General features: G+C 37.1%; 1 protein-coding gene across 1 annotated transcript in view; it reads right to left on the bottom strand.

The window, feature by feature from the left end:
- Nucleotides 1-13,640, bottom strand: part of LOC104083462 (E1A-binding protein p400-like) — a 46,949-nt gene that overhangs the window by 13,801 nt on the left and 19,508 nt on the right. Inside the window, 17 exon segments of the mRNA XM_009586947.1 lie at nt 292-375; nt 645-803; nt 1,110-1,253; nt 1,945-2,056; nt 2,565-2,761; nt 2,980-3,149; nt 3,251-3,453; nt 4,196-4,235; nt 4,238-4,478; nt 5,257-5,348; nt 7,304-7,471; nt 8,342-8,506; nt 9,567-9,803; nt 10,326-10,480; nt 11,316-11,482; nt 12,453-12,639; nt 13,245-13,381. Of these exon segments, the coding sequence (XP_009585242.1) occupies nt 292-375; nt 645-803; nt 1,110-1,253; nt 1,945-2,056; nt 2,565-2,761; nt 2,980-3,149; nt 3,251-3,453; nt 4,196-4,235; nt 4,238-4,478; nt 5,257-5,348; nt 7,304-7,471; nt 8,342-8,506; nt 9,567-9,803; nt 10,326-10,480; nt 11,316-11,482; nt 12,453-12,639; nt 13,245-13,381 (2,658 nt within the window).

The raw sequence follows: 13,640 nt of genomic DNA on the forward strand, positions 1-13,640 counted from the left end.
CCTGCTATCAATGGAGTACAACAAATATTTGCTGAGCTGTGCTGAATAATGTCATTCCCACTTTATAAAAAAGCAATTAAGAACTGACACCTGCTTAACCCAGAGAATCCCAAAATAATAAGCTATCTCTAAGGCATTCCAGTGTTCATAAAGTATAGCAAGAGAAGATCACAGAAGTGCCTACAATATATTCCATGTCATTGGAGAAACTTCCACTTGACATTGAAACTGTAAATCTGCTTGTACATACTGTGACAGCACAACATGGAAAAGAAAGATTTGTTGTTTTACCTCATTCAACCGTGGCTCATTCTCATCAACTGAAACGTGGAAGAGCTCTAAATAATTCAAAGCATACTTCTCAATTGGAGTCAGCTGAGAGAACGTATCAAGGGAAAAAAAAGTTAGCATTGAGGATAATAAAAGAAATGTTAACTGAAGGAGAGTGTACCAAAGCTCTCCTTAAAACTAATCTCCTTCTCTGATGGCTTAACATCTTAAGTCAGTAGGAGATTTTCCATCCATTTAATGGGAGTATCAATCCCATAGACAACAAAGTTGCTTTAAGGCCAGATTGCAAAGAAATTGAAATATTTGAACTAAACTTTACTTTTTAACCAAATATTCATGGAAAGTCATGGTACCTGATCCACAACAGCAACCAACTGCTGCAGCTGTGAGGGCTCTTCATTGTATTTTGCCTCGCAGAGCTCTGTGATTAAAGGTTCAATGCTTGATTCAGGTCCTATTTCTTGCATGCGATCATTTGACTCCTCATCCTCTTGTTCAATACTGTTGAGGGCCTTCCAGAAAGACATATTTTAAAAATAATGAAGACTTCAAAAATATGGTAAGAAACCCCATGAGAAGCTCACTGAAATCCAACACAAATTTCTGGAATAAATCTCTGCTAAAGCAAGAGAAAGTCCCCAGAAAGAAGAGAACTCAACTGTGGGCTTTTGGAAGTTTTGTTATAATGAAAATGAAAAAACAACATAAAGCTACCAGGAAAAGAGATTGACAGAATTTACCCAAATAAAAAAAGATAAGGCAGTTGTTTTATACTAATGCTGCACAGCTGTATTTTTAATGTATGTGTTAATAATTACCTCTATGAATGGTCTTGCAACTTTAGGTGAAATATTTTCTGCTGGAGATGGCTCTTGAGAAAGTACTACAAATTCTTCTGCTTTCACTCTAAATCCAGAATCCTCCATAGGAGAATGAACCTCAAACAATTCCTGAATTGTTTGCTTGGAAAGTAGAAGGGGGAAAAAAAAAAAAAAGAGAAGTACATTCAGCTTTCAAGACCATTCTATGTTTTTATATAACTTTGAATTAGCTCAGGTTCAAGTGACCTTATAAACTGACTAAAGAAAAAATAAACCTCTATCTATTATTTCTGGAAAATTGTCCGTTTTCTTTTCTGTAACTTTCTTCTGTAGGACAGAGTAGAATAAACTGTTAACAGTTCATATATAGGAAAGTCAGAAATACACACTGTCTCATACTGCACCACCATACTGGGAGCGCCAAAAGGGGATGAACTAGCTTCATCAGGGCAGCCACTGTCTTCTGCATCTTCAGAGCAGCAATTGAGAGTCTATCTCACTAAATACCCACACTTTATATTTCATGTTTTTGAAGTTCTTGACACCTTCACCCTTACAAGCTCTGCAGAATTTTGCAGCAGTGTGCAAGAAACCAGAATACTTTAAGTCACATAGGTGATGCCTGTGCATCACTATGCAAGTAACGAAACACAAGCAGACAGACAGTATTTGACACCTAAGTTCAAGCAATCATGAAATCTAATATGCTTACCTATCAATTCTAGCCCAAACAGATTTCTACTAAACTGTTATTGAACACTCCAACACAGATGCTTGAATTTATTAAACACTGCAACACAGGTGTTTGAACCTATTTTGAGTATTAACTTACCTGTGTTAAAAAGGCCATTGAATAGTCATTTCCCTGAGCAGCTACTTCTCTGATCAAGTCCTTTGTGCCGTTTTTCAAAAGCTTCTCTTCTACAGAATTACCACTGACAAGCCTTAAAAAAAAAAAAAAGGAAAAAGAAAAGAATAGAATCTGGTAAGTCATTTCCAAAACAGCTTTCGGAAACAAAAAGAGAAATTGCCCTTAGACAGTAACACTGAACTTTTAAAATGTGGTGGTTTGTGGGGTTTTGTGTTTTTTTTTTTTTTTTAGTTCCAGTACAGGCCCAGATCAAAACACATACTACTACCTCTACTTTAAAGCCTTCTTTTAACAATAAGTGTAATTTAAAAAAAAAAAAAACTTAAAAAAATCAAAAAACACCTCACTTAAAAAATTCCATGTAAATTAACAGACAAAACCCATGCAAGTATGATTCATTAACTATATTTGGGGTTAAGAAATACCACATTTTCATGAAAGAACCTGGCATCTTTTTTATTGAAGTGAGATGAAGTTTTCAGCACTGTTTCCACTTTATTTCAGATCATACAGAACAGCACTATCTGAACTAACCTTTCGTTAAAGCATGTTAAAGAGTGGTCATTGATCTTAATCATCACCTGTATATATGGATATCTTTACATCTCCCAATTCTGTCACACCATTCCTGAGCTTTTGCATCCATCACTGGGTTTAGATCATTGTCATAGAACACAACGGTGTCTGCCTCAACAAGATTGACTCCAGTGGAACGACTGTGAGAGGAAAGGATGGCGCAGAAAATGCGCTTGTCTCTGTTGAAAATTTTCATCAGCTCCTACATAAACAGAATAAAAGAAAGGAGTAAATAAACGATACATCAAAATAAAATACCAAACCAAATTCATTATAGCCTAATAAACAAACAGACAAAAACAAGTCAAGTGTTTCAAAATGGGTAAGAAACAAGGCAAATTTCCTTCCCCTGCTGCAGCATATAAAAGCCTGAGCAGCACATATTGCTGTGCCAGTGGACAACCGTTAGAGCAAACTTACCTGCCGTTGTTCATGGTTAGCATATTCATCAATCCTCACAAACGTGAGGAAATGGAAATTCAGGAACAATTCCAGTATGTCCAACATCAGAATCATCTGTGACAAAATCAGCACACGGCGCCCTTCAGATTTCAGCTTTTGAAGCAAGACAGCAAGAGCTTCTAATTTTCCTGTATTTCAAACAAGAAAACCAATAATCGTTTTATATAGACATTCCATTCCTGTGAAACAGGAAGTTACCGAAATATTATCACCAAATGTTCTCCTTTACCTGAGTCATACTGCACCAGCCGGAGGTCAGGGAACTGTAGCAAGTGAGGAGTTGCAATCTGTTGCAACTGATGCAAGTGTGGAGCTGCCTTCTGCTTAAGGCTGTGCTTAAGGAGTTTCAATCTGTGACTATATGAAGGGGGGGGATTTGCTACATACAAACATGGGGGAGCAGCAACTGCAGCTGGCAATACGAAGAGAGCCCTGTGAAAAGCATCAAAACAAGGGAATACCAGTTTTAAAAGTTACATACAAAATGATCATCTGCAGCAATAATTTTCAGCCTGTCAACCATGTAATCTTACACTATTATCTAAGCACTTCGTAAAAGTGACTTTGTAAGTGCTCCATACCTTCAAAGTGTTAATATTCTCTCTCTCCCTTTATCGTTTTGTTTTGTCTGCTTTGATGACAGCTTCTGTAAGGTGTTTGCACTATGACCACTATTCAGTCACTGGAGCTCCAACACAAGAAACACCCATACCAAACTTACTAAAAGCAATTCGAAAAGGTTTGAGGAGTTCTCATGGCATTTGATGTTTCTAAAAAACCGCAGCTATTGCTCTGCACACAATCCACTATATGTCAGCTTTAGCTAAACTAGCTTCTGCCTACATCTCTGTGTCTTAACTCTTGTTGCTTGGCTCCAATAGGTACCTACTCGGAAATAAATCCAAAGCATAAGAATGTCAGATGAAGTATGGTTAGCTGAATTTGGGCTTGAAATTAGGAATGAGGCACTGAAAACTCTTATAATAAAGATCCTAAAAGAAACAGAAGTGACTGTTATTTTTATGTTCATACTGCACATCATTTACTGCTAAATAAATCAGTCTAAACCAAACAAGCTCATGAACAGAAACAAGGTTTTAAAGCTTTTTTGAAAAGGACTGTTTAAGAAATAACTAAATGTGGTGCAGGCTTACAAGGCAGAGTCACACATTACCTATTAACAACATCCTTTAGAGATTCTTGTTGCTGAACACTTGCAGTGGGTTACTTGGGCCTCCAGAGGCACTTGAAGAAAGGCAACAGTTCACAAAGCCAGCCCACCTCCAACTGTTGTCTTCAGTGGAAGACAGCTGAGATGGCTTTCTTTCACCAGTCAAAGAACAAACACTCAGCAAGTCTTTGCCATACATTGGGGCCCGTGAACAACGGCGCTCATTGCCAGAAAATATTCTGTCCAGGCGCTCCTTCAAAAGCCGGTTCTTTTCTTCATACGTTTCCTTTGCCAAGAAAAGTTGAAAAAAACCATTTGCTGCTCATCACAATCACTTAGGAATTTGAGTTTCTTTAGAATGAAGCTATCAGGATCAGAGTACTGTGTGCTTTATACCACCAACATCCTAGATTATATCAACTGCTTAGATCATTCACAAAGATAAAATTTGAAGACTACAGCTAAGTTCAATTCATATTAAGGAGTCAATTCTATCTTAGTTTAGTATCCTCTTGCTTTTTTTAAAGTACATTTTCATAGTTTTGGAAATAAAACAAAATTAATCATTTATATTTGGGACATTTCAATTAACACATTAATATTGATAAGGTACAGGTTCTTGCACAGTTTAACACATACTTGATGTTTCCCTATGCTTTATAGGTTGCTTGAGTACCTTTTCTAAAAACTTGTTAAGATTAGAAATCTATAAAAATTTGCCCAATTGCCTTTGTGTTCAAAACACATAGAAAATCTTATGATTCCTTTATTTATGCATTACTACATAATTACGATATATTAGTTATAAGAACCTGTCTGCTGTCACAGCACAAGAAAGCCATTAGCTGCTTTTATACACCAGAATTTATTTTAAACTATGGATTATAGATGAAAATGCATCAGATCTGTCAACCTGACAAAAGTTGCTTTTTTTTTTTTACCTAATCTGTAATCATCAAAGTTCCTAATGAATTCCAGTTTTGTAAATTATAGCTTCCAACTATTACATGGACAGTATCAATCCTGAAAAGTTGTGTTTCCATAAGAAAATAAAAATTAAGTACCTGCAGTTGTCCATGTGTAAGTGCTGGTTTTAATGCTGCTCCCATGTCACCAGATGACAAATTAGTAACTGCAGTTCTACCTGGAATACAAACTGAGGATAAACCTTGTGTTTATATATTTATTCTTCTGAAGATTGGTTTCATTTGTTATTTTCAATAAGCAGCATTTCATAGCTGTTATACATCATAATTGCAGACAAATTTTCAGTCTAAATGTCCATTAGGTATTACAAATTTGTACTTTGTTATATATCAGATATCTGACAGATATTTACACCAACTGTTTTCACAAAAATCCAAGATAGATCAATAGAATTTTACTTTGCATTGCACAAAGACCTGCTGCAGTCATAGTTTATTCAAAATGTCATGTATAGTGCAATAGGTATTAACATTTAGAAGTTATACTCTAAATCAGGAAAAGATTGCTCTAATTTATCTTAAACAAATCATCTAAGATTTTTCAGAAAACATATGAATTCAGTGTATCTACAAATTGATGAAACTATATGATGGAATCTCACAGTAGCATTCTTGTGAATTCAACTGCTAGCAGATGTTTTCCCATACAGCTAACTAAAGTGTAAGAACATTCCACACAAGTAAACTGATCGAAACTACAGCAATACCCCTCGTGTACTAGCAGACTACAGACACTGTGTAGCAGTTATTTTCTTGATAGGACATAGAGGTTTCTATCTCAGCCAAAACGCATTGCTCATCAGCACTGATTGTTTGTACTAGAAAAGCAGCACAACCCACCACTAGTCACTCCGAAACTGTATTTAGCGGCGAGTCAATACACCCATGAAGAATTGCATTCAAGTTAATGAAAGGGCTAGCACCTGCCTGTTAAGAATAATAGACTCCAAGGAGGTTTAAGCTTTGCCTTTTCACATTTTTATTACAAACAAGCTAATACAGATAGCCAGTATAAATCCAATTTTACGACACAGCTACACGTGAGCCCAGCAATTATAGTTTCCAATCACCCAAAGTAATTCAGAAAGTCAAAATAAGTATTTCCAATATGCTTTACATCTTCCTCCAAAGATGAACAGCAAAAATAATAATGTTTTCTTTTATCAGTTGGAAACAGTACTTTAGTTATTACTGCTTTTAACGGAGCTCTCTTTTTACCATCATGAGAGTAGTGAGATGCGTGAGTTTTTGTAGATATCTTACATCAATTTTCATTCTGAACTGTGGCCATATTAGGAGTACCTGTAATGTAATCAGAGCTGGAGAGTGAAACATTTGAGCCACAGATCTTCCAAACTTATGACAGAAATCCTTTACCTCCAAGGAACTGGGAGGTAAAAATGTATACTCTTCAGAAAGTCAAAATATGAACTTCAAGGGCACATTAATACATCAAAAAGGAGCAGTAAACAGTCTGTTTTGAGGGAATGTTTTATATCCAGAGAAAATTACAGCAGATGGCCATTTCCAGGCAATGAACTCCTAGCATTGCATTTATCATCATTTAACAAACTGCTGTTTTGTTGTAATTGAGTCGTAGACAGCAATTTCTCTATTGTTTTTTGATCAACATCTTGATTGTGTTTTTAAGCAAGTAACTGATCGCATTTGCAGCAAGGCACCAAACACTTATAAGCAGTATTTGCAGAGGGAAAGGGAAAATGGTAGCCTTGATTAGATAGAGAAGCAAAGAAAATTAGATAAAAGCAAAATCAATGTGGAACTGCTGGACGTTCTCTGTCAGTATAAAAAATAATCACCCTAATCTGTCTTTGAAAAAAGTAACAAAGTATTTCAAACTCACTTCTTCCCACAAAAATCTGAGCTAAGACACAACTGGTAAAAAAATTTCAATATATTTAATACAGTTTCAAGCTCTCTCAAGTTTGTACTAAAAAACTATCTAAAATTCCAGTACACATCAGAAGGATTTGCCTCACACTTTACCTGCTTCTGAACTCAATTTACAGAATTACGATCTATAACAATTCGGGAGTTATGTATCAATGTGATTTTAGTAATTGAATGTTTAGATAGAGACATCTCTTCAGGCTAGAAAACCTACCTTGCTGTGTCACTGCTGTGGAAGTTGGGACACCTGCTTGATGCTGGTTTCCTAAAGCGTTCAGAGCATTCTGAACAGTTCCCGCTTGGGAAACCGTCTGCATGACAACTGGACCTTGAGGTCTCAAATACTGCTGACCGGGTGCTGAAACAATCTGAAGAACACTTCCTGCAATGGAAGATTTTTAAAAAATTAGACTGCATAGAGCGGAAAAGAATAAATACTGTTCTCTAGCAAAAGATACTACTGTTACAAACTGATCATTACTGTTTCAAACTATGTTAAATTTTCCCAGACAAGTTCATTACACCAATCTGATTTAAAGTTCCATAATATCCAATAGGAGGAAACCACTTAAGACTTCATAGCTAAAGACGAGATCCACGTTGTCAGGGTATCATTTTAAATCTAGGTATTTTATATGGAATTCGGATGAAATCCAATCAACCAAAAAATCCTCACTTAGCGTTCCCTCTATTTATTTTGTTGGCCACAGAGAATCAAGATTTTCAGGTTCTCCTGAATTTGGCAACACACATACCACCAGCAAGGGAAATTTGAGGGCAAAATATATCATAGCATTCAGGTCAGGGTAATAGTCAGGTCAAAATTCAGAGGCACACCAATCTTGAAGTATTATTTACACCATTTCAGAACAAACCAAGAAGGTCCTCAGTTTTGTCTGCTTCAGTTTTGTCTGTTTCTGCTCATCAGGGAGTTTATCTGAAATAATGCCTCATCTTACTTTAGCTGTATTCCATCCATGTGAAAAAGAATTCAATAATAAAATCTTCTATGTTGTTGGAATACAACACAGAAAAAGAAAGTAACCATGCCTTTCATTTGATAGGCATTTATTTTTCAAAACAGAGCTACCTTGTTATCCCTGTCTCACACAGACAGAAAACAGGTAGAGAGAACAGTACAAGCAATAGGGATGGAAAAACCTCCTTAACACATAGCAACAAGGAACATGCTGCCCATATCAGAAAATGAGCATTCTAAATAATGGAAAACTCCCTGTTTTGAAGTAAGTACCTTGTAACTGCAAGGGTTGCCCTGCAGTGAGCTGGCGAAGTTGACTATGTGATAAAGTGAACTTGTTCCCTTGGAACTGCAGTGTTACAGGGGTCTCTGGCTGAGCAATTCTGCCTTGTGCTCCTGCTATAGAAGCCAGCTGGGCTATTTTTACTACCTCACCACCTGTTAAGGAGGGAAACAGGCATTAAAGAAAACCAAAGCGGGAGGCGGGTTTTCAATATTCACAGTTCTAAGTTTTGGTTAGTAAACTGGTGCTGAAGCGCCTTCCATGCATAATTATACTTAGTGCATCAAAAGTGTCATATAAAAGTTAAGCAGGTATTGCTTTCTATATTTGTTGGACAAACTGGAAAAAAGCTGATTGTTTAAAGGGTAAGAACATCAACATTTTAGAAGTTACCACTTTCATTAGCAAAAAAGTTAAGAGCTACCTGAAAACTCATGTGACACTTTGTAACAGAACGAATATAGACATTAAAGTGATTTTCACTGCCTTTTCAAGAGCACGAACGAAGGTTGGAGGAAGAGACAAAAATATTCACACATGTGGCACTGTAAATACACATTTGAAATGGCCTGAAATTTGCTGATAAAACATGATTTATATTAAGCGATCTGCACTTAGACAGACCAAAAAGCTTTAAAATGACAAGGACCAAGCTTTTTGTGATTTAAATGCAGAAAGGTTAGAGGCATTTAAGCATTAAGTTTTATGACACTGAAAAAATATTGGCGTGAAAGTTTAGCTTTTGTAAAGGCAGTGCATTACCCCAGAGATAAAATTAATACATCAGTGCTCAGTACTCTATACACATGCTAATAGGCAGTGCACATACAACCTTAAAGCAAAGCCTCATCGCTTTTCTCTGCCTAACAGTTGCGACGCTCCTCTCCGTGAGAGGCCTTTAGCAGATGGATTAGTGTTTAATATGAAAGGAATAATTAGGACAGAGCTAAAACATTTGGTCTGAAGGAAGTCTTGCCAGCAGAAGAAACATGCAGAAATAGGAGATTAAGTTGACACCACTAATGTATGTCCACAGCAATTCTATTGTTTCTTATCCAATTTTCGATTTTCCTTGGTCATAAGCAACATACTGAGCAAGGCTAATCAGAAGAGTGAAAAAAAAACAACGATTCTGTACACATTTTAGGGTGCCTAGTAACTTAACCTCATTGTAGTACAAAGGTGGGAGAAACCTTGAAAGGGGAGGCCACTTACTAGGCAACCGTGCCTGGGCCTGAGAGGTCAGTACCAGCCTCTGAGGCAGCACACTCTGTTGGATGGTGTGCGAGGGGGCCTGTGGCTGGGCCTGGCCTAGCTGAGAGGCCTGCGCAGAGGTCTGGCCCCGCGGTTTCACAGGGTTGGCTGTGCTAGTTGCTGTGGTGAAGGTCGCTGCGGGCTGGTGTCGTGGAGCACTGGTGGAAGCCTGAGTTGTCTGAAACTGTGCTGCTGCGGCTGCAATCAATAAGGGTTGTTTGTGCAAGCTGTTAGAGGTTTTAACTCCACTCTTTTAAACAACCTGCATTAAAAAGAAACCTTCCAACAGGATATTAAAATGGCTGCAGGAACGGCTTGTCCTTACAGACTGGGATTTCTATCCACACCTACTACTCCATCCTATTTTTACAACATTACATATTTGGAAAGCATTGTTTAAAGGTTAAATAAATACACAAAAGCACTGTAAATTCCCATTTTTGACAGAACATTACACGTGATCAGGGTTTAAATACCAACTGTGCCATATTTACTCCATACGCTAACAATTAGGTTACACAAAGCTTAGTTTTGCATTATACTGGCAGATCGTACTGTAGAAACTAGTAGGGAAATTTACTGGCAATTAGTCTGTTGGTATTTTTAAGCCATTAGTATTCTAGACCATTAAGCTAGAGGGAAAAGGAGTTCCATTAACAGACTAACTTGTATCGTCTATGCAGAGGTTCAAGGTAACCAACCCAGCGCTAACTCTCTTACCTTGATTTGAAGACACTGTAGCTATGGGTGATCTTCCTCGTACTTGCCCCTGTTGAGTTACTGTCGCTGTGGTCACCGTGCGTTGTACTTGAGTGCTTGGGAAAACTACAGTCCTGCCCTCAGGCTTCTGACCATACTGAACGGGTTGAAACAACCTGAAAAGAATAGGAAAAGTCAAAGTCTATAGGAAGATCACAGTTTGGCCTTTAAAAATAAACTCTACCACCTGAGGAAAGTATAAACTGATCACATCAGATGTTAATGTCTTTCTCGCAGGTGACTGAAGCTGCCAAGACTCATCACTTCAGCAAACTTCACGTGTGGACATTCTATAAAGTCATTTCGCTAAGTCTGAGAAAGAAGACAACTTTCACTGCCATGCATCCTATTTAATGCAGGATGCATCAGAATTACAGCGAACAGCTTAAACAGCCCGGTATCTGGAAAAAGAATGGGCTCTCATATAATTTCCAGAGAGACATCAACATGCCAGCAGGTCATCAGGCAGCTCCTTTGCATCAGAAAAATAGTTCCACATTACTTTGAGATCACTACTTCACTAGGAGAGAAATACTCTTAAAAAATCTACTGCTACAAAACTTCGTTCTTCTCCTATAACACTGCAAGCACAGCTAACACTGTAGGCCCAGCTTAGTCTTGAAGAATTACTTCCATGCTAATTTTGCAAAACAACACTCCCTTGCCATAAACAAGGACCCCAAGAATAAAATTCAACTGCTCGTGAAGTAAAAACTATAGGAAATCCATAAACAAGCTTCAAACAGAATTGTATGCCTCAAAAAACTATTAAAATAGAATCCCTATTTTCAAGGGTAAACAAGAAAGCAACAGAATAATAAAATGCAAAGTCAAGTCTGAGGTTTTGTGTGAATCCATTACCAGAAACACAGACAGAACTCTGTAAACATAGCGACAGAACTCCATTTTCCTCCAGTAATTCTAGCTTAAAAGGAGGGCAGTTGTACACACCTGCTTGGTTTGAGCTTCACTGGGTTGGGCCTAGCCGGTGGTGGAGGGGAGCTGTAGATTTCTTCAATCAACTTTCTAGTAACCTTTTGTTTTGGCAACATTTGTGCTTCATAATGAGTCATTTTGTTTTCCATTCCAATGAGATCAAAAAGAGACAGGTCTGATTCCTAGGGACATTGTAAAATAAGGATTATGTAATAACCCGAACAGTTAAGTCCTCTCTATGTTCTATGCTGGATTCACTTCCTATATTTTACTTTTTAATTTGAAATAAATGCTGTAAGTTTAAAAAGTGAGCTATTAATTATTAGCCAAAACTGTCTAGGAATCTTGGAAATATATCTTAAGCTGACAGTACCATTTTAATTTTAAGCATCAGCATCGGTAGAAAAAGAAATCAAACCATTAGCCAGTTATGGAAATCAAAGCAATTTAACAATATACCATATTCATATACCATAATTTCCAAATAATTAAGTAGAACTCTTAGACGGTGTTCGTTAACTATCGAGCTCAAACACCAAACTATAAAGGCACACATATAATTTAGAAGTAGAAAAATACGAAGGACGGAAATAAGATCATCCAAAAAGATTACCTCATCGGCTCCATTACCTATACTTCTCTCTAATGCAATTATTTCCTTTGATTATCTCAAAAAGGTGGATCACTTCTTTAATGATAACACAAATAGTGGTACTTCAAATGGATTGACAGAAGTGTACTAATTTAGTCATTGAATCAGAGTGTTTACTCTTATGTGAAAAAGAGTAAGTCTTGCTCTCCTTCAGCTACTGAAAGCAGAAGAAAATTACAGAATGCCGTAAATAAGCACTGTGCTACCCAGAGTGTTTTCAGTGTCGGAAGATTCCTCCAAACATGAGTATGATGAAAGCAAAGCTAATTTCTCTTTGGCCAATTAATGAAAAATTACTGATTACAAACCACTTGAAAAGCTCAAACTACTACTACAAAAAGAGATGTGGCAAGTACGCGCGTGGTAGGCACAGCTATGGAATAGCGAATTCCTTCTACTTACAAACTTCAGGTAGACTTACGATGTGTAAGAAAACAATATGAAGTACTGAAATTCTACAAGGGCACTAAGAGAGAAAAAAAGTTTACTTTTCTACTCACCTTCCAAATGTCCCTTTCTAGGGCACTCAGTACCAGAGACGCAGTTCTGTATTCCAGTGTTTCTGATACATAAGAGGTACTTGAAAGCCGGGGGTTTATCAGATCAGGGTGATTACAAATCCGTTGCAGCTGCATCAGGACATGCAGGACACTGATGAAGTGTCCGCTTTTGAGGGCTTCTTGGGTTCTACCGAATAATTTATACAGAAATACATCAATTTCAGTACAGCTTTTATGGAGATGTCCCTAAATCAGCAAGGTGAGAATGTGCACTGGAGTATGTTATGCAAAAGTCTTAAAACAAGTTTAGATTTTACCTAGGTCTTTCTAAGCAGCACTGTGCCAAATGTAACTTAACCAGTGCTACTTTACAGTCAGCTACAACCTAACCAGCTCCCTATCCTCTACCTGCTTTGTTTCTGTTTTATCCCGGCACCTATCGATACCACTTGATATCACAGCACAGGTAAATGGGTGGGTGGAAGGAGAAACACTTCTGGCTTTAAGAAATAAAGAACCACTCATTAGAGACAAATCTTAAAACAAAATAGCAGCAAACCTGACCATTACAACTTGATTTTTAGGTTCCAGAAGTAAATGCATGTTTTTCATTAGGCCCATAGCATCACTTGCCCATAATTTTAGTTCACAATATAATTACATTCCATTCCCTGGTCCTAATGGAAAAATTCAGAAAAAAACCTAAAACACCTCCACCCATGACAATCATTTATCATTTTGCTTAAGCACCAAAAATGACAGCCTTTTTTATTTACTGTTTTAATTCCTTACCCTGGTTGTAATATGACATCTTCATACATAGCTTTTTGTCGACTAGAAAGACGACACTTCAGCACATGTTCGTATTTCTTTGTTAGCTGCTTTTCAACGTCTCTTTTTGATCTTCGCAAAATAAATGGCTGAATCATCTGAAACATTTCATAATTGAGGGAAAAAAAATTTTCTCACTTCAAAGACACAGTTTTACAGGAAGCTAAATCTATTCCCACCTAACACATTTGATGTGGTAAACCTCATATGCCATATATAATCGTATTGCTATGAACACAGTTGTATAGGCATTAATTTGTTCTTTAATTTCTGCATGTTATGCTTCAAAATCTGAGCCTTGTATTATTTTTTTAAAGAAATCTCCATACTATTCTGGTAGCAGAAACCCCTGCTTTC

The sequence above is a fragment of the Fulmarus glacialis genome, unplaced genomic scaffold (assembly GCF_000690835.1).
Source record: "Fulmarus glacialis isolate BGI_N327 unplaced genomic scaffold, ASM69083v1 scaffold10931, whole genome shotgun sequence".
In the NCBI taxonomy this organism is placed as follows: domain Eukaryota; kingdom Metazoa; phylum Chordata; class Aves; order Procellariiformes; family Procellariidae; genus Fulmarus; species Fulmarus glacialis.